Source organism: Notamacropus eugenii, chromosome 2, assembly GCF_028372415.1.
Source record: "Notamacropus eugenii isolate mMacEug1 chromosome 2, mMacEug1.pri_v2, whole genome shotgun sequence".
Taxonomy (NCBI): Eukaryota; Metazoa; Chordata; class Mammalia; order Diprotodontia; family Macropodidae; genus Notamacropus; species Notamacropus eugenii.
In genome coordinates, this window is record NC_092873.1 from 216656709 (window position 1) to 216681649 (window position 24941).

At 38.3% G+C, this 24941-nt stretch overlaps 1 protein-coding gene across 3 annotated transcripts in view; it reads left to right on the top strand.

The window, feature by feature from the left end:
* Positions 1-24941, top strand: part of ENPP3 (ectonucleotide pyrophosphatase/phosphodiesterase 3) — a 110997-nt gene that overhangs the window by 11003 nt on the left and 75053 nt on the right. For all 3 annotated transcript variants that reach the window (XM_072643344.1, XM_072643346.1, XM_072643345.1), the window contains 4 exons: positions 12361-12483; positions 14731-14856; positions 15655-15715; positions 22099-22196. In XM_072643344.1, the coding sequence (XP_072499445.1) occupies positions 12361-12483; positions 14731-14856; positions 15655-15715; positions 22099-22196 (408 nt within the window). The remainder of the gene's footprint in view (positions 1-12360; positions 12484-14730; positions 14857-15654; positions 15716-22098; positions 22197-24941) is intronic.

Genomic DNA, 24941 nt, shown 5'->3' on the forward strand with positions numbered 1-24941 from the left:
CTTTCCATAAGGAAGAAATTCCAGGAAGGGAAATATCTGAGTAAGAGGGGATGCCCCTCACTTGCCCTCTACTTAAGGAGGATGCCCCAGGAGAGTTATCTTTTCCATTGTTCACTGGAGGGCTGAATTTAGTTTCAGTATTTCTTTGACCAGCCTACTTGAATCTCATTGTCTCCTAAGTGCCTTTAAGTGGTACTTGAGATGATGATCTTCTCATATTTCATTACAACTCTCTTCTATATTAAAAAAAAAAAAAAAATTCAGTAGACCCTGTCATTTCCTCAAGTTCTCTCTTCCCTTTCTTAGTCAAACTCCTTCTAATTTATAAATAAGTATACATAAATTGTTTTGGTCCTCTTCAGAAATGAAGGGTGAACACAATACATATGCTAAAGATATATTGTTCAAAAAAATTTTAGTGATGGGATGAACAATCAAAAAAAGGTTGGAGATCACTAGTCTAATTTATGACATGCAAATGGATGGACAACCTATATAGCTGATCTGTTAGTACATATCTCTTAGACTGAATCTAATAATGGACAACAAGCTGAACTAAACAGAAGAGAGAGCAGGCTGGATTGCATTGGGGAAATATTGCAGTGGTTTTTAATGACCCCAGTTATCTCTCTTTTTCACATCAGAATTCTTCCAATAATATCAGATGGCTTCAAATTGTAGAAAATATCAACTTCTGAAAAATCAAAATTCAAGTGACCCGAAGGGCAATGGAAAAATGGATGGTGGGTAGATGTAGACTGCAGCATATTGCTGCAGACTTTATGGTGGAAAGAACTTTAGATGCCATTCCTTCTAAACCCATATGGACCTGAAAAAGTGAAATGACTTGACTCCAGGTAGTAAGTAAAAAAACAGATTCAGATCTTGGTCCTTGAACTTCAGATTCAGTTCTCTATATCACTGTACTCTACTTGAGAGCTGTCAGCACAAAGATGACAATTGAAGTCTTAAGAGTGAATTTATTCTCTAAGGAAGAATGTTGAGAAAAGAGATAGTGGAGAACAGGATCTTAAATGAAAACTATGTGGGAGCAGGATTAGGAGCCATTAGAGGTAAAGAGAAATCACAATTGCAATATCTCAAATGCAATCACAAGTAGGAGAACCAGAAATATGAAGTGTCATAGAAGCCAAGGACAGAGAGAATTTCTTCTTTTTTTCCAGCCAAAGTAAAACAAAGTTTATTAAATGTTAGGAAAACAAGCCCGTCTAACAAGCCCCCAACTGTGAGAAACATGCTCACCTTAAACAAAGAACAATACCTGTTGTGAAATCAGGAAAGCCTTTATTAATCTTTACATCCATGGATGGGTAGCCTCCCCAGAAAGGTTATAGGACTGCTGCAACACGTTCAGAAAGATGGGGCTTCTTATACTGTTTTCCAAACTTTAGATCTCCCACGACACTGTCCCTTGGCCATGTGACTTTATGTTCTCCTCTCTGATAGGCTTTTCTCACACAGCTCATTGAGCCTGCATATTAGTTTCTGACCTCTAACCTGACCATGCTAAGTCACAGGACTCTGTGGAAACAGAACTTCCTTTTTTCCCACAAACTCCCCCTTTTTCTCTTTATTAAAATTTCTGTTTCCTAAATCTAGTGAATACCTCCTCACTTTCTTTCCTCTATGAATTCTTCCCTTCATCTATCTCCTCTTTATATGACTATGAGAAGGGAGTAAAATTGACGAATGCATTGACAAATTACAAGGGGGCAGTCCCCTTTCGTAAATACATATACAGAGATTCAAAATGAAAAGATAAATCAATGAATTGTCCATTTAGAAGTTCCATCTCATCGCAGAATTTCAAGGAGCAAATGGTTAATTATGTCATAAATTCAGAGGGTCTTTGAACTGCAATGGCTTACAGGTCTAATAGTCTAACCTATATTTATTGAAGGGATGCGTTATTCCTTTAATAGCTTGTTCATTCTTCATTCTCAAAGAGGACCAATGATATCACAAGTATGATGTCTTGACTTGCACAGAAATTGTATTTGAGTGAAGCAGAGATTTCTCCACAGTCAACAGAGTCCAGAGGCAAGACAAAGGTTTAGAGGATGACTCAGGATGCAGTAGGTGATCTTGGCCTTTCTAAATTAAGATCTTTCCCAGGCCTTTTTCCCCCCAAAGTCACATCCATTCAATGACTTAAGCTAGGAAAAAATTGAGACAAAAGATGCCCAATTTACCATCCCAAAGATATCAGTTTAGGAGAGGAAGACCCTCAAAGTTTTTTGGCCCCTACAGGAAACAATTGCTATTTACACTCATTCTAAGCCTTGAAAATCTAAATGATGAGTCATGGAGGCTTGGGCCATTCAGTGGAAAGCCAGCTTGATAGATTTGACCTTATTAGTTAATCTTTTACACTGGAATCTACCCTTGATGTCCACCTGTCACCCAACTCTCACCAATGGTTCCAAGATGCTATACCAAGGAAGTAGACACACCCGGGTAAAACCATCTCAGGTGACAGATTAAATCAGGTTGAGGGTAACTGACAGACCTCAACACCATCGGTGAATTATGGCAATCTCTGCCTCAAGCATGTGAAGATTTCCCCTGGTGGAATGGACAGATGAGAACAATTTATTCTATTGACCATGGAGGAGGCTGAAGCGGGTGCTATAGAGTAGTTAGAGCTCGGTCAGATGTCAAAGATATCAAGGTGTGCATCCTGGGTCACTCTGGAAGAGATGACTTGGAGCAAATCTGCCTCACTTAAATCCAGATCACATACAAGTCCTCACATGTATATCATCCACTATTTTACTACAGCATCTTGATGTCATCAGTCCTCTGAAAACAAAGGATGAAGTTAATCAAAACTTACATGAATATATACATATACAAAGCAGTTAAATAGTTTGGGAAGGAGGGCATTTGCAATTGTTAGACCTGTATCAGGAAAGACTTTGTGCAGAAAAGGATGTCTGATTTGCATTTTAAAAGAAGAGAGGGAAGCTATGAGTTAGTGGTAAGAAGAGATAAAAGATCTAAACTGTCAACACAAAGCATAAAATGTTCTTTTTTAACATTTAATTTTACTGGTTTTCAATTAATAAGTAGTAACTTTCTTTCTCCCTCTCGTATCACTCTCCCCTCCACATCTGAACAGTAACAAAAAAAGAAAAAGATAATCCTTGTAACAAAAATACATAGTCAAGCAAAGCAATCTTTTATGTTGGCCATGTCTAAAAATGAATGTCTCATGTGACGTCTTGAGTCCATCACTCTCTGTCCGGATGTAGGTAGGAAAAGCATCAACTTTTCAAAGCTTTTGGATTCCTAGGTCACCACCATTCAGTGATCAGTAAGGGAATGGAAAACTAATTTGATGGGACTATCATTGTCTTTGGAAGATTCATAAAGGAAGTGTAGCACCAACAGGACATTTCCAATAAAGGTTTATATGTTACTTTATCTTTTCATTGGTCTATCACATATGGTTTCTTAAACTTTTTTCATCATTGTGGTCCATGACTTTTCCTGAATGTGGTAGGACCAAATTTTAGCTTACAGAGGAGTTGGCTGGTCTAATAATATTCATTGCAACATTAATTCTGCTAGATCATAGCATATTGCTCAGTTGTTTTTCAGTCATGTATGACTCATCGTGACCACATTTCAGGGTTTTCTTGGCATATAGGATCATAGATTTTGAGTTAAAAAGGACATTAAGTGACATCTAGTCCAGCCTTCTTAGTTTATGGGTGAGGATCTGGAGCTGGCGCATAAAGGTTCAATGATTTGCCCAGGATCACACAAGAGCAGACAGGATTTGAACCTAGGTTCTCTGATACTAAATCCAGTTCTCTTTCTGCCATACTACAGTTTCCTGCCCTAAAAAGAAAAGCCTACAGTGTCACTGTTTAACTTTTGAGAGCATATAAGATTGGGCATATTCAGAGCATAGAACAGCTATTAAGAGGATGGACTCTCAGCAGAGAATGGATGACTATAGAAATATCCAAATATCTGAATTGTGAGGGTTAAAACTAGACTTGTGATTTCATTCACGTAGGGAGCTCCTCGATGAAGAAATTGCCTTCACTGATGCAGACTGGCATTTTCTCTATTATTTGTAGCCTTCAAGTTGCCTAGAGTGTTGAGAGTAAATGACTTGCGGATAGTCAACACAGCCATTTTATGTAAAGATAGAATTTGAACTCAGCGTTTCCTGGCTCCTAGGCTAGTTCTCCAACCACTATGCCATGTTGCCTCTTACAAAGATGGAAAAATGGTAGAGAAACAGCTTCAGACCTTGTGGAATGACCCTGAACTAGTGAAAATGATTAGTACCAGAGAGAGCAGTCTGATGTGGAGCACAACACAGAAATGAAATAAAGCATTTGAATATGGATTCTGGACCAACTTTGGACCTTAGAGGGTGAGAATTACAAATAATTTTAAGTAGCATCATTATGTGACTATGGTTCTAAGACAAAGATAAATTCTTCCCAGACGTGCTGTGTGGAAATAACATAGTGGGGTTCATGACAAACATTTTAATATTCTGCCACACTTATACTTACTAGTAGATGAGATACTTGTAGATGGAAGGATCAGGGACTAATCTATGCAGATTAGTTCATTTGCTTTTGTTTTAAAATATGGCTGTTAAACTGTGAAATGCCAAAAGAATGAAATTCTCCAGCTTTCCCTGCCTGTTTTTTTTTGTTGTTGTTGTTGTTTGCTCTAATAGATGATTTTTCTTTTTCTAAGGTGAAGCAGCTTTACAAATTTATGTCTTTTTGGATATTTAGTGCAGATGTGTTTACACATGATATTGATACAAAGGCCAGTTTCATGACACATGATAGGTTATAACACCATGGGAGCAATAAAGCTTTATTCTTATGTTCAGTTTTGTTTTCCTGTTGACTTGCTGTTAGATTACTTAACTGGAAGCTTGCCACCTTCAATGTTATGAACAGAAATAATGGAAAAAATGTTAATGTGATAGTCTGACCTTATTTGACTCTCATTTTGACCATGAAGCATTCAGAGATTTATCTTTTTCCAACAGAGCGCCATTATGATGGTTCAATCATTATGATACGTTTTGCCAAGTCATTTTCCCCAAATATATCTATACACAAGGAAAGACCAACATACTACAATTCATATTTAGGGGGTTGGGATGGGAAACGTTGTTATTTATGTACAGTCTCATAGTAATAACATTGTAAAGAAACCTACGTAGAATCATGAATGACCTTGGCCAAGACTCTTCACCTTTTTGGCCTTACTTTCTACACTTGTAAAATGAGGAGGTTGGATTAGACCAGAGGTTATCAACCTTTTTGAAGTCATTGGGGAGTCTAGTGAAGCCTATGGACCCGTCTCAGAATGTTTTTGAATAATTGAAGGAAATGCTAAATTTCAGTGAGATGTTAGTGAAAATAAAGGTGTATTTTTTTATTCCTCATCCAAGTTCACAGACTTATTTGAATCTTATCAGTCTACGAACCTCAGGTTAAGAATCTCTGGATAAAATGATCTCATGATATCTTCCAACCCTCCATTCCATCATCTCAAAACACTTCTTAGACCTCATATATACTTATGTAATTTTCTGATTTGAATTATATTTATGTAAGAGGACAAAGTCTGTGTCTGACTTACATTTATAGTTCCCAGTATAGCATAGTGCCATATAGCAAATAGCAAGTAATTAACAAATGTTTTTGTAATGAATAAATGAAACCTTATTTGAACATCTGTGTTTCTTCTTATGAATTGTAATTCTTTGGCTCATTGTTTCCATCATTCTAAATATTAAAAGGGACTGCATTTTCATTTAAAGTTGGTCTTGCCAAACAAGTTTTAGTATTTGTTGAGAAGCCAAGTATTTCTTCATGCTAACCCAGAAGTAAATCTTCAGAAATTATTCATGTGTTAACTTTAATATATTTGCCTAGTTACCGGCATTTTGTACTCTCAAGAATGCCAAATCTATATTGAATAAGGTCCAGTTCTTATGATACCAGATAATGGTCCAGCTAACTGAAGCCTATTGAGATGATAAGGGAAGCTTGAACTTTATATACTTAAAGGAGTTTTTCACTTTAATTTCTTAATTAAAAAAAGAGTTGATATTTTTTGTCCTGTCGTGTCTCTTTGTGACCCCATGGACCATAGCACACCAGTACTGTCTGTGTGGTTTTCTTGCAGGTACTGTAGTGGCTTGCTTCTCTGGTGGATTAAGGCAAGCAGAAGTTTAGTGACTTGCCCAAGGTCACATAGCTAGTAAATATCTGGGGCTGAGTTTGAACTCAGATTTTCCTGAATTCTAGGTCCAATGCTCTATCCTCTGATCCACCTAGCTACCTAGCTACTGCCTAGCTACTTGCCATCACCTGCTCAAGTATCTTTTGTGACTGTCCTTTGTAAAAGGCTTGAACTACATAATTGTAAGTTTTCTAAATCTGTTATCCTATGATTCAGTTTTTGTGTACAAAAATGAAATGTGGCTTAGACAACAATAATACAGTTCAGCGGATTCAGTGGACAATAGTCAGTGGACAAAAAAAAATTGTAAATGATGATTAATTAAGGTATTGCATCTGCCTGAATAGACATAGGTGCAGTTCAAGTGCAAAAATGAAATGCTTATTGGGCCAGTCCGGAAAATGCTAAGAAGCAGTGAGATCTAGTCTGGGCCCCGCTGAAGACTGGACTTTAGGGAATGGTTTATATATGCTTTTTACAACAAAGAGAGGCAGAACGTGGGGAGCTTCTGGGGGGTTTTGCAGGGTTGTTTTTTTTTTTTTCTGAGAGGAGAGAATTCCAGGAACTGGGTGGAGAATAGGAGCGCAGAGTACCTGGAACCTGGATGTTTGTGTAAGCTCTGTCCTTTTAGGGCCAGTAAGAATCAGTTTGAGCTGGCCCTATGGTTGCTGGCACAGCAGAGGTGTTCTGGATTCACCCAGTGAACACTGCAAAGGTATGTCAAACTCGAACAACACTCATTTTGCCTCCTGATTGGCTGATTCTGATTCCCAGGTTATTTTGACTTTTCCTGAGTAGTAAGGGACCTCAAGCAAATCGAGGTGATTAGTAAACTCATTTTTCATTACGTTTTTCAACAGTGGTTTGATGCCATACTGGAAGTAAGACTTCAATGGAATGTCAAAGGGATCTATTCTTGACTATTAAAAAGTTATATATTTCTAATTATCAAGCATTTTCCCCGCTTCCAATCACCCACTGAAAACAGCAAGCAAGGAGAGAAAGAAAAAAGAATCGAACAGAAGGATAGGAGGAAGGTGGGAGGAAAGGGAAAAGAGGGAAGAATGAAAGAAAGAAAGAAGGAGGGAGAGAAAGAAGAAAAGAAGGAAGGAGCAAGAGAAAGAGAGAAGGAACAAACGGAGGGAGAGAGGGAAGAGAAGAAGAAACTAATGAAGGAACGAAAGAAGGAAGGGGGAGGCAAAAAAAGAAAAGAGGAAAGAAGGAAAGGAAAAAAGGAAGCTTCCAGTTTGGGCCACCAAAAGAAAAGCTCCTATGAAAATGAAGGAAGGAAAGAAAGAAGGAAGGAAGTTTTCAGTTTTTGCCACAAAAAGAAAAGCCTCTATAAATATTTTTGTACATTAAGGACCATTTCCTCTTATATTTACACATATGTATATTTATATGATCTTTGAAAATAAGAGTAGTAATATAGCTGGGTCAAAAGTTTTGTACTGTTAAGCAACTTTTCTTTCATGATTCCAATTTGCTTCCCAGAATGGCTAGACTAGTTCACAGTTACTCCAACAATGCATCACTGTATCTGATTTACCACAGTTCCTCCAACATTTGCCATTTTCTTTCCTTTCCTTTCTTTCTTTCTTTCTTTTTTTTTTGATCATCTTTTCTAATATGATGGGTAGAAACTCAGAGATGCTGCAATGCCCATTTCTCTAAGCATTGGTGATTTGGAGTACTTTAAATGGCTATAGATTGTGTATATTTCTTCCCTGGAGAACTTCCTGTTCATATCCTTAGAGCCTTTATCAATTGAGAAATGGCTCTTACAAATTTGAATTAAGTCCTTATTTTGAAAATTAAACCTTTTATCAAAGAAGCTTGAAGTGAAGATTCCCTCTCTCCCATTTGTTTCCTTCAATTCCTAGGCTTATTGGCTTTATTTGTACAAAATTTTTAAATTTTATGTAATCAAAATTATCCATTTTATCTTCTGTGATACTTTCTATCCCCTGTTTGTTCAAACTCTTTCTCTGTCCTTAGATCTGATAGGTAATTTCTTTATGAAGCAACTTTTTATATCACTTTCTCCCTCCCTCCTTAGAATGTAATCATTCATTCTTATAAAATCTCTTCTGATTGTTTATTTGTATTTTTAAATTTTTCTCTTTACTCAGCAGGCCTATTCAACTTTCTCTCTCTCTCTCTCTCTCTCTCTCTCTTTTTCTCATACACAAACACATCCTAGGAATGTTTAAAGTCTTCTATATCATTCAAGATTCTTTTTGTTTTCTTTTGTAAGACTATATTCAATTTTGTAGACCTTTACCTTTCGGAATGTCATATTCCATGTTCTCTGGTCCCCTGTAGTGGTAGCCACTAAGTCTTATGTGATTCTGACTGTGGTTCCTCAGCATTTGAATTCTTTCTGTCTGCTTCCAGTATTTTGTCTTTGGTCTGGATTTTAGCAGTGACAGACATTCCAGGTTGTCATTTTAGTGTTTCTTTAAGGAACTGATTGTTAAATTGTTTCAATTTTCATATTGCCCTCTTTCTAATATGTTTGGGTAAGTTTTCTTTAATAATTTCCTGAAAAAATGACACTGAGGTTCTTCTTTTCTTTTTTGTTTTTGGTCATAGATTTGAGTAGTACAATGATTCACTACCTGATCTGTTTTCCAGGTATCTTCTAATATATTATAAATTATATTTTCTTCTAATATCATTTTAAACTTTTTCTAAAGATTCATATCATTACTAGGAATTCTAATTGATCTTGTGGGCAAACTGTTTTTTTTTTAGAGGTTTAGATTGTAGATGTTTTGGGTGTTATTCTCTTCTGGATTTCTGTCTTGAGCCTCCCTGGCATCAAGAAAAGGCCTTTATAATTACTATTTTGTTTACTCATTGGTGGTGTTGAGGCCACAGGAGTTAAAATTCTAGATTTCCCCTAATCAGATGACTAGAATAAATTGGGGCCTTTTTCTTTGCCCTTGGGCTCTTTCTGTGATCGTGGCAGTCTTTCCTTCACTTTGACTCTCTCTCCTCAGGAGACATACTAAATTAAGTCATCTGCCTGCAGCTTATACTTTTTCCTTTATCTGGGATACCATGGTTAACTCCTTCTAGGATTGACTTTAGTTGAAGACCTTTTCTTGGAAGAGGGAAAGGAAAGACAGGCCTTAAAAAAAATCCAAGGCTTTGTCTGAACCCAACCTCTGGTGGAACAGACCTAGTTAATTGAATGCTTTTCCTAGGGACAGAGGGAGGGACTTTTAAAGTATCTTATTACCTTGAGGACCTTTTCCTTCCTTAATCAGGAGTTCCCTTTACCTTCCTTTCTCTTTGCCCTAAAAGCAAAGGGCTTGGTTCTGAGGTTTTTACCTTTGCTGATCTCTGTGACTTTCTCTTTTATCCTTCAAGGGATCTGGCTTTCAGAATCCTAATGTTATGAGAAGTTATAGAGATACTTCAAAAATATCTGCCCTTCAGGATTGCTATGAGTCTGAAATGCATCATTGTACGCAAAGTGCTTTGCCATCCTGAAAGTGCTATATAAATACCAGTTATTGTTATTATTATTATATTTTGAGAACATTCAATCAATGTAAGCTGACTATATCAAAGATTTCTGCATTTCTAGTCAAGTCAACGAGCCTTTATAGTCAAGTCAACAAGCCTTTATAAAGTACTTACTGTGCACCAGACTGGCCATAGAAAAAAAATAAAAGGCAAGAAAAGTCCTTGATCTCGAGGAGTTGGTGGTCTAATGAGAGACAACATACAAACAACTATGTACAAGTGAGATCTGTCCAGAATAAATTGGAGATAATCTTAAGATAGAAGTCGGAAGTATTAAGGGAGATCAGGAAAGGCTTCTTATAGAAGGTGGGGTTTTTGCTGGGACTTGAAGGAAGTAGAGATGAAGAAGAAGGATTCCAGGCACAGGGGACAGACCTGTTATGTTGAAGAGGGTGGTAGCTTTTGTTTGGTACCCAACTTCCATTCTTTTAGATGACAGAATAGTACTAAGGAGCTCCCATGACCCTGCAGGGTTGTTGGGGGGAGGGTTGCTGGCTAATATTAAAACATTATAAGTTGAAGTTGTTGTTAATTATTTTGCTACACTTATTCCTTTCTCTTTATTGCCACTGCTGCTACACTATAGGCCATTTTTGATGTTACTTTACCCTGCACTATACCAATAGCCTTCTAGTTGGCTTTACCACCCTCTAGTCTCAGTCCATTTTTTATACTACAGCTAACTTAACCTTTATTATTCCAAGATCTGATCATCTCACCAGCTTGCCAAATGAAATCTAAATTTTTACTCTGACATTTTTTTCAGGGGGTTCAGATGTGTGATTTCATTAGTGTGGAGAGTTTCCCAGATGGGAAAAATCCCCCTTCCAATGTAGGTTAGGAGCTGCTTGTAGCTTCCAATTTTGGAAAGTTGCCAGGACACTGAGAGATTAAGTGACTTATCCATACTCACTATTATCAGAACCTAGATCATCCTGACTTCAAGGTCAGCCTTCTATCCACTACTCCATACTGTCTTTTATTTAAGACCAACCTGTTGCCAACCTACTTTTTCTTTCACTGATCCTTAGAAGAAGAAAGGAATAGTAAGTGATTAGCCCCACTTTTCCCCTTGGTGGAAGTGATGCTAGTGTTGGAGAGATGCAGGGCTGTATTTTCAATGACTATAGATGGCAACTGGGAGGTTTCTCTACTACTGTTTATACAGATGCTTCCCAAATCCATATATAGTGACCATATTTTAATTTTTATTGATACTTCCCTGGGTCATACATATTGGTATATAATGGAAATGTACTTTCAAATAGCTCTAATTGCACATTAGCCAGGTCATTGTATTTATTTTTCTTATGGAGCTAAAACCATGGCCATTTTGTCTTTTTTGAACATTTTGAAGCATTATAGGGCTTCATAGGCCCTGTGTTGCTTGTTTGGGAATAGGGTAGTATTTTGGGAGTCCACCTCAGATAAATGGGTGGGCAACATGGGTTAGAAATACGAAGGAAGGAGCAGACCAAGAGCCTCTATCAAACCTAAGAAGGGGCTTTCCCTAGAAGTCAGTGCATGTAGCCAAGAAGGAGGTGTGTGGGATGGCTCAGGTCCCTACATAAATCAATTACTCAGAGGCCTCTCAAAGTGATGACAGAAAAGAGATTTATTCGATTCTCGAGAATCCGGACAATCCTACAGCAGTTCACCTGGAGTAGGAAGGCCGAAGACAAAGAAAATGCAGTGATTTATATAGACTCTAACGCAAGTCCCTCCTCCCCCACTGACCATTATTCTCATTAGCTGAGAATATGATCTTACATTCTAGACACGAAATCTAACCAATCCCTTTTGAAATGAAGACATTGAAGAATTAGGTAAACTGTATCCAATCATTGAGACCCTAATGTACTACATAGTTTCATATCCTTATATGGAATTATTCTGTTCTAAAAATACTGTAACCTTGAGCCTCTCAGTCTTACCTCACCCCTGGGAGAAGAATTACAATCTGAGAAGTCTTCACTAAACCTATCCCACTCAGAGGGAACACTATTATAAAGTATAAATAAGGGATCCTTGCAAAATCCATGGAACAAGGGAAATCACAAACCTTGGGCAATTCAATGGACTGGGCAAGTAGAAGTTACATTTTGCTTGCTCAAAGGACTTATTTGCTTTTTAAGTCCAAGTTGCTCATACATAGCTGATGTGTCTCTCCTGGCATTATCTGACAAAATCAGGAAAAAGAGAGGGTATGGCTATAGCATATGAATGACACTGAAACCAAAGGAGATTTTAGGCGCCTTTCCTTTGGTTCATTCTTGCTGTTCCCATATCAATGAGGATGCTTATTCTGCAGTCTGTAATGGAAAATCACTAGGAAGATAAGATTCACTTAACAGTTTTTTTCTGAGATATTGTTTCTGAACTAGATTTATTTTATTAAATCAAATATAACCTGTAATTAGGAGATTCGAGTCAGTTCAAACTGTCAGTTTGTTTTTATTTATTATGCCATAATGGCATCATGCCATAAGAGGCCAAGGAAAGAAAAGAACTTGAAATTCTCTTTTGCTCCTATAAAGTGTTACTCTGTCCCTTTTCTTTTTACAGGGAGCTGTAGAAACAAATGCTACGATCAATCCTACAGAGGACTGGCGGGTTGCCAGTGTGATAGTGGCTGTAGAGACCGTAAAAACTGCTGCTGGGATTTTGAAGAAACTTGTGTGGCATCAGGTACGTGCAATAACAATGCATGAGTTAGCTATTGTTATCATTTGCTTTCTGGAATAATAATGATATGGAACTTATTTTCTAGCAGGAGGTCAATAGTCTTGTCAGTGGACTGCTTCTGCCTTTTAGCAGTCTAAGGCCTTCAGCATATATCTCAGGAAGAGGGTGGGTGACCCTTTGTAGGGCTTGCTGTAGAGGGGACTCTTCTTTGCTGCAGGTTTGACTGACTAGATAACCTTTGAGGTCTTTTCTAACTCTGAGAACTTAAAATTCTGAAATCCTCACTTGATATGACTTATCAGAGATAGACAAAAATTACTTAACTAGCTGGGATCACTGCTAAACTATAAAAGAAAGGCTTCTTTTGTTGGGGTTTTTTTTTTTTTTTACCTTAAAAATAAATGCATATTTTAAAAAAGCGATTTAAACTGAGTCTAGAAAGATAAGTAGGAATTACATTGCAAAGAGCTTCCAGTGCCAAACAGGGCCACTGAGGCATAAGAAAGCTACTGAATATTCTTGAGTGGGAGACTAGTATGTTCTTTAGAAATATCAATTTTTCAGTTGTGTGGATGATGGATTGACAAGGGGAGAGATGGGATACAGGGATACCAATTAGGATATTATTTCAATAGTCTGGGTTTGAGGTAATATGAACCTGAACTAGGGTGGGAACTGTGGGAATAGAGAGAAGGAGCAAGATGCTAATTTTTACCTTAAAAATTAATGCATATTAAATTGGTGATAGACACATTTTTAGTTTTTATTTTACTCTTCTCTATTTGCAAATAATCTCTAAAATCTACATAGGTGACAGTCAGTTAACAAGCATTTATTAAGTTCTCATTCTTTATTAGGCACAGGGCTAGGCACTGAGGATACAAAGGAGGCAAAAACGTGGTGCATCAGAGACATAACATTCTAATGAGGAGAGACAGCGAGCATACAACTATATACATTCATCATATATACAATGTAAACAGGAACTAATCCCAGAGGGAAGACATGAGCTGTGTGTGTGTGTGTGTGTGTGTGTGTGTGTGTGTGTGTGTGTGTGTACATATGTGTGAAGACAAAGGGTGAGGACCAGGAAAAGCTTCTTGAACATATTTTGATATGAGCTGAATCTGGAAGGAGGCCAGCAAACTCAGGAGGGAGAGTACTTTCTAGCCATGACAGATGTTTAGATGTTTCCTTCGTCTTTGACTCTGTGACCCCATTCCAGGTCTTCTTGGTAAACTAAAAAGGTGGCTAACATTGTCAAACTTAATATGCATTTATTTTTAAGGTCCAAACAAGGATGAAGGCCTGTAGGACATCCATGCGTAGAGATCAGGCTGTGGTTGATGATCTACTAAAAGAGACTGAAAAAGATGGGTTGGTCAGAAAGATAGGAGGAATACTAGGAGAGGAACAGCATTGTAGAAACCCAGGGAGAACATTTCTAGGAGGCCGTGGTCAAGAGTGGTAAAAAAAAAGAGCAAGTCTGAGGTCAGAAGCTGTATTGCAAGGTGCTGAGAAGAGATTGGGAGATGAAGAAACCTTGCTGTTTAGGCCTTGCTGCCTGTAATTTTCCTAAATTATTGTATTTCTGACCATGTTACACCCCTCCACTCAATAAACACCAACATTTTCACTGGCTATCTCCCAGGCCTGGAATGTTTTTCTCCTCACTTCTGCCTTCTGGATGTTCCAAACTTCTTCAAGACTCAGATCACCTGCAGGAAACTTTTAAAGTGCTTTCCAATTACACTATATTTTGCATGTACCCAGTTATTTGCATTTTGTCTCCCCATTGAAATGGAGAGACAATGGCCTTTGAGGGCAAGAACTGTGTTTTTGCCTCTCTTTAAATCCCCAACTCTGACATAGTACTTGACACATAGTAAGTGCTTAATAAATGTTTGTTGACTGACTGACCAGGCTGGATGACTCTTCCTTTATGTAGCTATTTTGGAATCATAAGGATTCCCCAGAATCAGTGTTCTCATCCCTATCTTGAGTGTAGATTAGTGACTGCAGAGTTACTCAACACTCACAAGATTGCTTTATAGCAAATTAGAGCCCTGATACTATTCCAATAGAGAAGATTAGTGAATTAGTAGTACAAATAGATGAACAGTTTTGTGTTATCCTTTGTCCTTAATTATTGTAGATAATTAAGAAGTAACTATATTGAAATAAAATTCATATTTTCTTAGAGTGAATATATAACTTTCTGAATATTCAGTTGAATTATGAAATTTGCAGCTCAGATATGGACATGCAATGCATTTCGTTGTGGAGAGACTCGGCTGCCTTCCAGCCATTGTTCTTGCTCTGATGACTGCTTGCAGAGAAAAGACTGTTGTACTGATTATAAAAGTGTTTGCAAAGGTAAGTAAGAGAACAAGTATCATTTTCTTCTGTTTTGTCTGAAAAAGGATCAACACATAAGAGAATATCTTCCTGAAATAAAATTTAGCCCTTGTCTTTCCCAGAACTATTTTCCTTTCAAAACTATGTTTTGGTAAGAAGTAGTTATTCTGATAAGGTGACTGATCTCTGCCAAGTCATTATATGTCATGCAATAAATTGTGTATGCTAATAATGTAAATTGCATTCATTTTCTCTGGAAAAATTGTCTCTTCCTTCATAGTTGTCACCAGGAGTTCTGGCATGTGGAGATCAGTTGGAGGGTGGGGAGGGGAAGAGGCACATAAAAGAAATCATCCCTAATTGGATACAGATACAGAACCAAGAGATGAGTTGATCCATGACTAAAGAATCCAAATCACATCCCTTGTGTCATGGCTAATGAGCCATGAACCTTGTTACCTCAGAGCAAGTGTAATGTTATGGGGATGGGAGTGGAGGTTGGTGGGGATGATGGGATAGCAGATAGGGAAAACATGGCTGTGGGGAAGAGGGAAAGGTGGACCACAGAAGAGAGGTGTAATTGGAGAGGTTGACTTCTGCATGACATAGAGTGAGCAAAGGGCAGTGAGGCACACAGAGTTGGAAATCCCCCCCTTACCCAAGAAAAGTTCCAGTTCTTATATCCTAGTTATAGCTTTGTAGTAAAATACTTTATTCTTAGGGAGTGCCCTAAATAAAAGATGAAGTATGCTGTCTGTGCATTTTCTTTTTATCTTCTGCTTTTCTTATATCTAAACATTTTGATCTCATTTTTAGGGGAAAGCCTCTGGGTGGATGAAGAATGTAGTACTTCTCAGGACTCTCAGTGTCCAGAAGGGTAAGATTGGTTTGGGTATATTATTCTTTTTTAGCAGTAGGAAGACTGAATTAAAATGGAAAGAAGTGGGATATGGGATTTTGTGGGTAATACTTTTTAGAATAGAAATTAATTAATAATTATAATTAATAATTAATTTCAGAATTAAAGGAGTTACTTGTATTACTCCCATTTGCACTTCTGAACATTCCTTAAAGTAGGTTGAATATTAGCAAAAAGTAAATGAGATAAAATATTATCAGCCTGAAAAAGTATAAACAGTTAAATTGTAGTAGATAGACTGGTAGATTGAGAGTCAAGGAGACCTAGAATTAAGCCTTGCCTTAGATATTTACAAGCTGGGGGATCTTGCCAAATTATCTTACTTCTCTTGACCTCAGTTTCTCATCTATAAATAAATTGCTTGGACCTTCAAGCTATAAATCCACAATTCTATGTATACCTGCCTCACTTTAATTTAATTATCTGTTAAGTAATCTCCTTTTTATACTCTCATACCACTCCTTCTCCTTCATGCTAACGAAGGAAACCTGATAAAGGAGAACATCAAATTTGGATGAGAACATAGGCAATCTCTAAAATTAAATCCAATCCTCACATTCTTTCCCCTATACATTCTTCCCTTCATCTGTCCCCCTTTATATGAATATAGAAAGAGAACAAAGTTGGCCAACCCATTGACAAATTACAAGGGGGTGGGGCAGTCCCCTGGTTGTAAGTGCAGATAAAGAGATTTAAAATACAAAGGTAGATCCATTCAGAAGTTCCATCTCATCTGGGGAGGGATCTGATCATCTGATGCAGTTTTCTGATCTAGATGCTCCTTCAGGCCATCTTCAGCACAGCAGCTCTGCATCTTCTTCCCTTCATCTTCTTATAGAAATCTGGATGTCCCTTCTCCTACAAAACTGACCTTAATACCATTTTAGATGACCATTCTTAAGCTTTATACACTTATCACTCTTACAAAATCAAAATTGGAGCTTTGACCAATTGCCATATTTGAGAATTTCACATTAGACATCTTACATTAATTCACTATTCATCAGGTAATACACTTCTTTTAAAGCATTTACAGTATAGGTCATAAACTATTTTTCTTTTAACCAGCTGAGACAAAATAATAATAACTATGTATGCTAACCTCACAAGCCTTATTAACCTGATAGTCTCCACATTATTACTAAGAACTAAAGGACCCTAACTTATTGTTGTTGGTCTGAAGTCCTAAACCTAATAGCTTAATTTTAGACTTAACCTCAAATGTTCCCCTACCAATAATCTGTAATTAAATAAATCTGATATTAAGCTCACAAAACTTTTGACTATTAAGAAAATGCCACTAAGAGCAAGGACATTGCAGGGAAACAACATCTCCCTAGCTTCATGCCAATTCCAGGCAGGAGCAGATTATCAACCGGCATTCAGTCAGGTTTAAAGTCTGCCAGGTGTCAGTGGAGAAATTGAGTCAGGAGAATCCTACCTTAGCCCAGGCTGAACAGGCGCTCTCCCAACCTTACCATGAGATGACCTTTTTCAGTTCATACCAGCATCTCACAGGCTTACTGGCTTCATGGATCAGAGGCTCAGACCACCTTTCTTGCTATCCAAACCTGGAGTTAGACACAGAAGAACAGTCAGTAATAAACAGTCCCATAAAATCTTAGAATAGCAAGTTCCAATAATCAGGTTTTGGATATGACTATAATTTCACATTTTTTGAAGCAAGTCTTACATGCCTTTCTATACATGTTCTAGTTCCTGATTAAATAGCAATCATAAAATCAAATTTACCATTAAAACCTTAAATTTTCCATCAGTGCCAAATTTTACCAGAGATTACCTGCCTGTAAGAAACTTCCCTAAACTAAAGACGTCTTTGATTTAGTCTCAGTAATTAATTCAGTCAATTGTTTTAATACTCTTTGCGTTTACATCACTTTGTAACATGTAAAATCCTTATTCCAAGTTGGGACCTTTTTCCATTACCCCCTAAAAGTTTTAGTCCCATTTATCTAAAAGGGTCCTGGAAAACCTCACCTTGTGCCACGTGTATTAACTCTGTAGTGGCCCATAGAGGCATATCACTAATCACTATGCCCTGCTGATTCAGTTCTACTGACCACTCCCATCCAGACCATGGTGGGAACCCCTAGACTGCCTGGGCCCACCCTGGGCTCCTTCCTTAGTCCCTCTGTAGATGAAAGAAGTGTTTCTTTTTCAAAGGAATGCAATAGGGAAACTGAGCCAGAAGGATCCCATCCCAGGCTGGGGACACAATTGTCCCCTGAGGCTTGTGCATTAAATAATAGATTTCACTAATCAAAATTTTACCAGGACTCACATCTTAAATTTTAAATTTGTCCTAAAAGCCAATCACTAGAGATTATCACCTAAACAAATTCCTAGTTTAGGAATTCCATACACAGCATACACTTTACATAGAGATTACAACTTTAACAAAGTGAAGGGCCACACCTCTTGGGTGCTCATTTTAGACTCTTCAGATCTTAGGGACCCCTGGGTGGGGCTGGGGTCACTCCTTTCCCTTACAAGAAGAAATAATTAACATCTCTACTCTGAATATCTCCAGTTCAAATTAGATCTTAAGAAGTCCTTCTGTAATGACTGGACTTCCAAAGGAAAGGGAGATGAGGCCAGGAGGCTTTCCCCAGAGCTACCTGGAACCATAAAATTTCTGGTGTCCTTATAACAAATTAGCTTACAAATGTAAATTTGATAGGTAAACCTTTCAAAAATCATACAAAAGATTTTATAATACAAATATCTTCCTCTTTTTAAGAACAGTGTACAATTTATCACAAAACTCCCATGAACCTAACTGACAAAAATTACAAGACCTAAAACCCAAGGCCTTTTCACATTTAGCCGTAAGCTTCCTTTTAAATACTTTTGTAAATGCTTTATTCGTAGCAAAAACCAATTTTAGTTGAAACTTCCTTCTTAGCAACAGAAATGAACTTTTTAATCTATTTAATACATCCTTAGATGGAACAGGCTTAAAAATCACAAACCAATTCATTATTAATTTAACAATGCAATTTCTAAATGCCAAATAACAATATCTTTCTGCTTGACCCTGATAGGAAGAGTATTTTCAGATGCTGCCTATTATTCCTTCAGGACAGATTTTAACTTGAAACCCTATCAAACCTGAATTTATAAAAACATTTTAACCCTCCTCTTCTTCTTACTCTACTCCCTTAAACAGCTAAAGAGCCCTCTTCCATCTCCCCTCCCCCTCCCAAGTCCAGCAGACCAGCTCATTCCAACCTTTCAATCATATGAAGGGGCAGGGCTGGTAACTTCCCCTTTGTCCACATAGTCTAAGCACCTGGCCAGAGTTAATACTTCTAAAAGAAATCTCATTAAAATTCTAAAGTATACTTGCAATTTTTACACGCATAGTCTTTTGGCATCAAATATATTTACTTAATTTAAACACAAAGTACCAATTTTAGCTTATAGACTTCATTAAATCAAAACTCAGCTTTTCACTCCAGACTGCCTGTCTTTTACTCTGCTCATTTCCATTACTGATCCTTCTTCAGGTAAGGCAGAGAACTGCCTGCCACTCCCATGTAATTAAAAAGAAACTTCCTTACCCAGGCAAAAGGGCCTAAATAACTTAATAATAATTACAAATCACAGCAAACAATTTTTAAATCCAATAACTTTCCATAACTTTTGTCTGTTGGTTTCCTAATTAAGCTAAGCATTTTCTTAAGTGGGATGGGGGAGGAGGGAGCACAAAGTCCAAACCCATTCCACCCATATTCCTCCCTTCCTTTTGGATTTTAAAAGAACCAAATACTCACTACCTCTTCCTTAAAAAGAAACTTAGAGGTCAAAAACCTAACCATTTAATTTAACTTCACAATTTCATTAATAGAGGCACTCTGCAAAGTATCATAAAGATTCTTTTTCACGTTCAAAAATTGGCCAGGCATTGGTCATTCCTAATGCTCTGATAAACCCTGTGGGTCTGCCATCAGGGCTTTCATTCCTTTTTAAAAATTTCTCACCTCAGCTGCACTAGGAGGTGCATTGATGTAAATCAAGCCTCCTTGGGCTGAGGGGACCTCTCTTAAAGGAAATAACTCAGTGGATGTTTTTGGTTTCATTTTCAAAGCTAAATTTTCCTGATCTTTTAAAAGTTGTCTCAGTTCTCTAAATAGAGAACCATGTAGCTCACTAGAACTACATAAGTCCTCCTCCCCTTTTTCTTTCCATTCCGCTGTGTAAGGAGGAGGGAATGAGAGGAGCGGATCCTTTCTCCTCTTCCTCCCCCTTTTCCCCTTTTAATACCCTCTGCTGAGCTTCTGGCATCCAAAGGGCAGCCTAAGTACCTTCCTCTGAATTAAAGGGGTTTTTATCATTTACATACAGATTCAACTTTCAGAATACCCAATCTTCTAAAAGCCCATTTTTGGGCCATATTACTCCTCCTAAATCTACTTCACCCCAGATAAAACAACAATATCTTCTCATTTTTCTTTTATCTTTTCCCTTATATTTTGGTGATTCATTCCAAGCTTAAAGCGGATGAGAACGATACTGTTACACAGAAAAAGGGTCAGTGAAAAGAGCTCGATAGGATTAAGATTATTGTTTAAATAGCCTGGGATGGGCCAGGGGTAAACAATGAAAGGGTCAAGATGGGATTAAGGAGTGTCAAGTTAACTAATTAAGTAATCAGGGTGCGCTGGGGTGAGCCAGAAGCCTTGGGGAGAGGCACTAGTGATCTGGGCTACTGAAATGTATGGGAAAATTCAGGATCCAGGTCCCATCACCCCATTATTCACCCCTCAAACAAATGGGACCTAAAATTCCATAGGGACCTGGACGCTTAAAAGAAAAAGACTGTGTCTACAAATGCAGCCTGGTCCCTGAACTTTTCCCACACAACCCCCTCACACAGCCAGCCCCCGAATTTTTGCACAACCTAGTCCCTGGCTTTTCACCTGAGACATCTGGCCTATCCCCCCCCACACCACCTAGATACTCAATAATCCTTTTTAACTGCCCTTACACTGTGTCTCTCAGACCACTTAACTTCCTTCGATGTCTGTACTTGGCCCTTGCCTGGCTACTTACCTGTCTTTAATCCCTCTATATCCTTTTCTGTTGCCCCTGCTTAATCCTATCCAGATCTTCTCACTGTTTTTTCTTGGTATATAAGTACCAATCTTATTCCAATTAAATTGTGCAGATTCACTAGCAATTCTGCCGGCTTCTGTTGGTGTTATAATACTGCAGATTCACTTAGAATCTAGCCTGCTTCTATTGGCAATACTAACTGTTGACCTGAAAACTTTGAAAGAAAAGGCAACAGGCTAAATGCATACATTTTATGATTTAATTAATTAATTAATCAATTCCCTATTAAAGACAACGGTAACATAATGCATTATGGAGCCAGAAATGTTCTGGCTACCGATACAAAGAATTGGGCAGCCTTAAATATGTTTTAGGACAAAGAAGTTTTCTGTGTCCTTCAGATTTATGATCTCCATAAGTGACTAACTAGACCATTAGTAAAGGAATTTCTTAATTGCATGGGTTGTAATACAATAAGATAACAGAGTTTGACAAAGTTTCACATAGAAATTGCGACCCAAGATGTCTATATTTTCTTTACCACTAATATGCCATAACAAACATAGTATATGTCTATAGATCATAAGATATAGTGTCTTAGGTTAAAGGTCTCCTAAGGAGTGTAGAGTCAGCCTTGGCTGGCTTTTGCTGACATAGGAAGAAGCATTCTCTGAGTTTGTTTCAGAGAGAACAAAGAGATTATTCCAAAATTTTATATTAAACATTATCAAAATAAACCCTGCCTCTTTGACTGAAAGAAGTCTTGAATGGTCGAATTCTTTCGAGGCAGACCCTCCCTGTACCCTTACATTTCAGGGTTCCCAGCATCCCAAACCACAACACTTTGACCCTAAGTCAAAGGGAATAGGCATGGCGAGGGCCTGATAGCACATTGAGGGGAAGGGAGGGCATACCACTGGTTTATGATAAGGGGTCTCAAGAGTGGGCCCTCATATGCTCATTACCGAACCCTAAAATGATGGGAAAGGACTCTCCATAGTGAACCCCACAGCTGAGCCAAAGGCTGCTGTGCAGGAGACCTAAGTAAGCCAAAGATCACTACAACCTTACTATTTAAAAGAGAGATAACAGTATAAACAAAGCTTGCCCACATCTTACAGTTTGTTCTTCCTAGACATGTTATATTTATCTGAACATTTTCTAATGTAGAGACTGACAGACAGGAGACAGGAGAGTACTTTACTTCTTACAATTAGAGTGAATAATGACTTTTTTGTTGTTGTTGTGTGCTTTACTTTTAGGTTTAGTCTACCACCTGTGATTTTGTTTTCCATGGATGGTTTCAGATCTGAATATTTAGATACATGGAACACACTGATGCCCAATATCAACAAATTGAGTAAGTCTCTAATTAAATGGTCAAGTTCTACCTACTGAAAGAAGAAATAACTGTGTCAGTCTCAACTTTGACCTTTGGATTTGATGACTGGTTTATTGTATAGTATGGCTTATCCGTGGTGCCCACATTCCCATATTTGTTTTGGCTCTTCCTTTCTCTTCACTTGTTTGTGTAGAATTTGACATGACTGAAAAAAGCTTTATTTCCTAGGGGCAAAGCATCAGTTTTTATTTCCATCTTTGAAAAAAGATTTATGATCTTTCCACTTCCATATTCCTTCCTGTGTGTGGACAGGTGAGAACTCATAGGTGTGCCTTTGCAACCACATGTGTGCAATGGCTCTCCATTAAGGCAGTGTCAGAGGGTGGAGTTTTCCAGAGATTCTTATAGTGTGCTCAGGGTCAAGGCCCGAGCCCCCTGAATCCCCCTGACCCACAGGCCTCTAATCTGTGGGCCCTGAAGGAAGGAGACCGGAGACAAGATGATCCAAGCAACAACTCTTTATTCAGCTGAGGGTTAGGGTTTATAAAGGCTGATCCACCAATCACATACATGCTGAGCTCATCCCATTACTTCACCATCTGATGACTATTCCACATCTGCCCAGGGCGACTCCCAGGCCTTCGCCTTCTACTTACCTATCCCCGGTCCTCGGACGTCTCCGGCCCTCCTCCTGGTTCGGGGGAGGGAATTCCCTCTCCCTGTTGGGGGAGGGGAATAAACAGGCAGAGCACCCGAAAGGAGTTGCAGCCAGCAAGCTTTATTCCGTTTCTCTCTCCAGCTCTCATGGTCATCCCCTTTTATTATCCCCTGTCTCCTCCCCCGTACCTTCCATGGGCAGGCGAGCTCCTCCCAAGTGCCTCCCCGTGGGTGGAGCCAGCCTGTTACCAGGGCCATCCCAGTACCTCGTGGCTTGCTAGACCAGCTAGCCTGCCACGTAAGCAGGTTCAGACCCTCAGGCGTCTCACGGTCCTCACGGGGGACCCCGGTCCAGAGCTGTCCCCCAACACACATCCTTACACCTGCACTAAGGAAGGAAGCTTATCTTGTTCCTGCAGCTAGTTCCTGGGTTCCCAGGCTCACTTGTAACTTTACTGTACAGGACATTGGTATCTGCAGGAATATCAGGTTCCAGGGTCACACAGAGCTTCTGCCAGGGTGTGCGTCAGCACCGTTCCCATGGGAATAGGCTTTGCCTCTGACTTGCACCCCCTGGGACCCTCTGGGCCCCTTACAATAGTGGGGAGATAATGCTATACTGATAAGCAATATTAAAAAAAAAAGCCTAATGAGTAAAGTCTCCAAGAATTAGGACATTCTAAAATTGTATTATCCTTAGTTTATAGTCAATCAAAATATTTCATAAGTATGAACTCCAGAATGCTGAATTATAAGCTCAACAGAAATGTCACTTTCATAATTTAATACTTTTTAATTCATTTCAACAAATACTTACTAATCACCTACAGTATGTCTCAGTTTCCTCCTCTGGAAAGTGAAGGGAGTTGGATTAGATGGCCTCTGAGGTCCCCTCTACCTCTAGATTTGTGATCTAGAATTTCTCTTTTTATAGGCTGATTTTCATTTACTCTCAACTTCTTTTTCATCTTCCACCCCATCTCTCTGGATAAGATTCTAGTCCTCAGAGGCTCAGAAAGCCATCTTGAGCTCCCATATCAGGATGGTCCAAATGATTGCCTCCCACAAGCAAACGGTATAGAGGAATAGGTTTACTTAGCTCAGAAGGGATATAGATGTTGAATACATAGGAAAGATACCATGTTCATAGATCTGTTTTTCCTTCAGTTTCCCCTACAGAGACTGTTCACAAGGGTGTCAGGAGGCATGGTCTGGGAAAATTTTCAGGTCTGAGTTATGTGCTACTGAGCTGGGAGAATGTATATGCCCAGGTATGGGGAGGGTTGGGATGGGGTCTTTCACCAGTATGAAGCCTTCATCTACACTTGAAGGAAAGGAACCTGTATCCTGTAGTTGCTATTCTACTTCCTCTTTTAAATACCTTTTACATAGTGATTGAGGAACTTCCTCCTTGAAATTCCAGCTGCTTCCTTATATCATTTTCTCTTTTGTAAGGTATATAGGCCTGGCCATAGTCTGCCACACTGCTTAAAGTGTCTGTTCTGTTGATTTTTAGTTTTACAGTGATGGTTTAGATTAGAAAGATCTTGAATGAATGAAAAGCCTATATCTCATGCAGGGTAAGTTGCTGACCCCTGGCCAGTAATACAATACTAGACAAGCAATACAATAACCTGTATGACATTTAAGCTTTTCATTTATAAAGTGGGGATAACAGTAATACCTCACTGGGTAGATACGAGGGTTAAATAAGATAAGGTAAAATTGTGCCTCATAAGTTCTATGTAACAATAGCATGATATTTATTTTAATTTATTTAAATAATTTAAGAGGGAAAGGTCATATTTCCTGAAGAAAAGAGAATTGTTTGCTTTTCATCTTTTCATTGTTGGAAAATTTCTAATGCAGCTATGTCAACTCTGGTCCAATATTTTCTGTTTTGCTGCTGGAGAGGAAGTAACTTTCAACATGTTTTTTCCCAATGGTAGCGATCTCTGGAATAAGGTTATTGTACAGACCAAGAAATGATCAGATTAATAAAGGTACAGCTAATGGCCTTCCCTATTAAAAACAAATGACTGAGAGATCACTTTTTCCACATGGAAACTGTATTAAAAAAAATAAGCCAGTGGTGTTCAAGGTTTT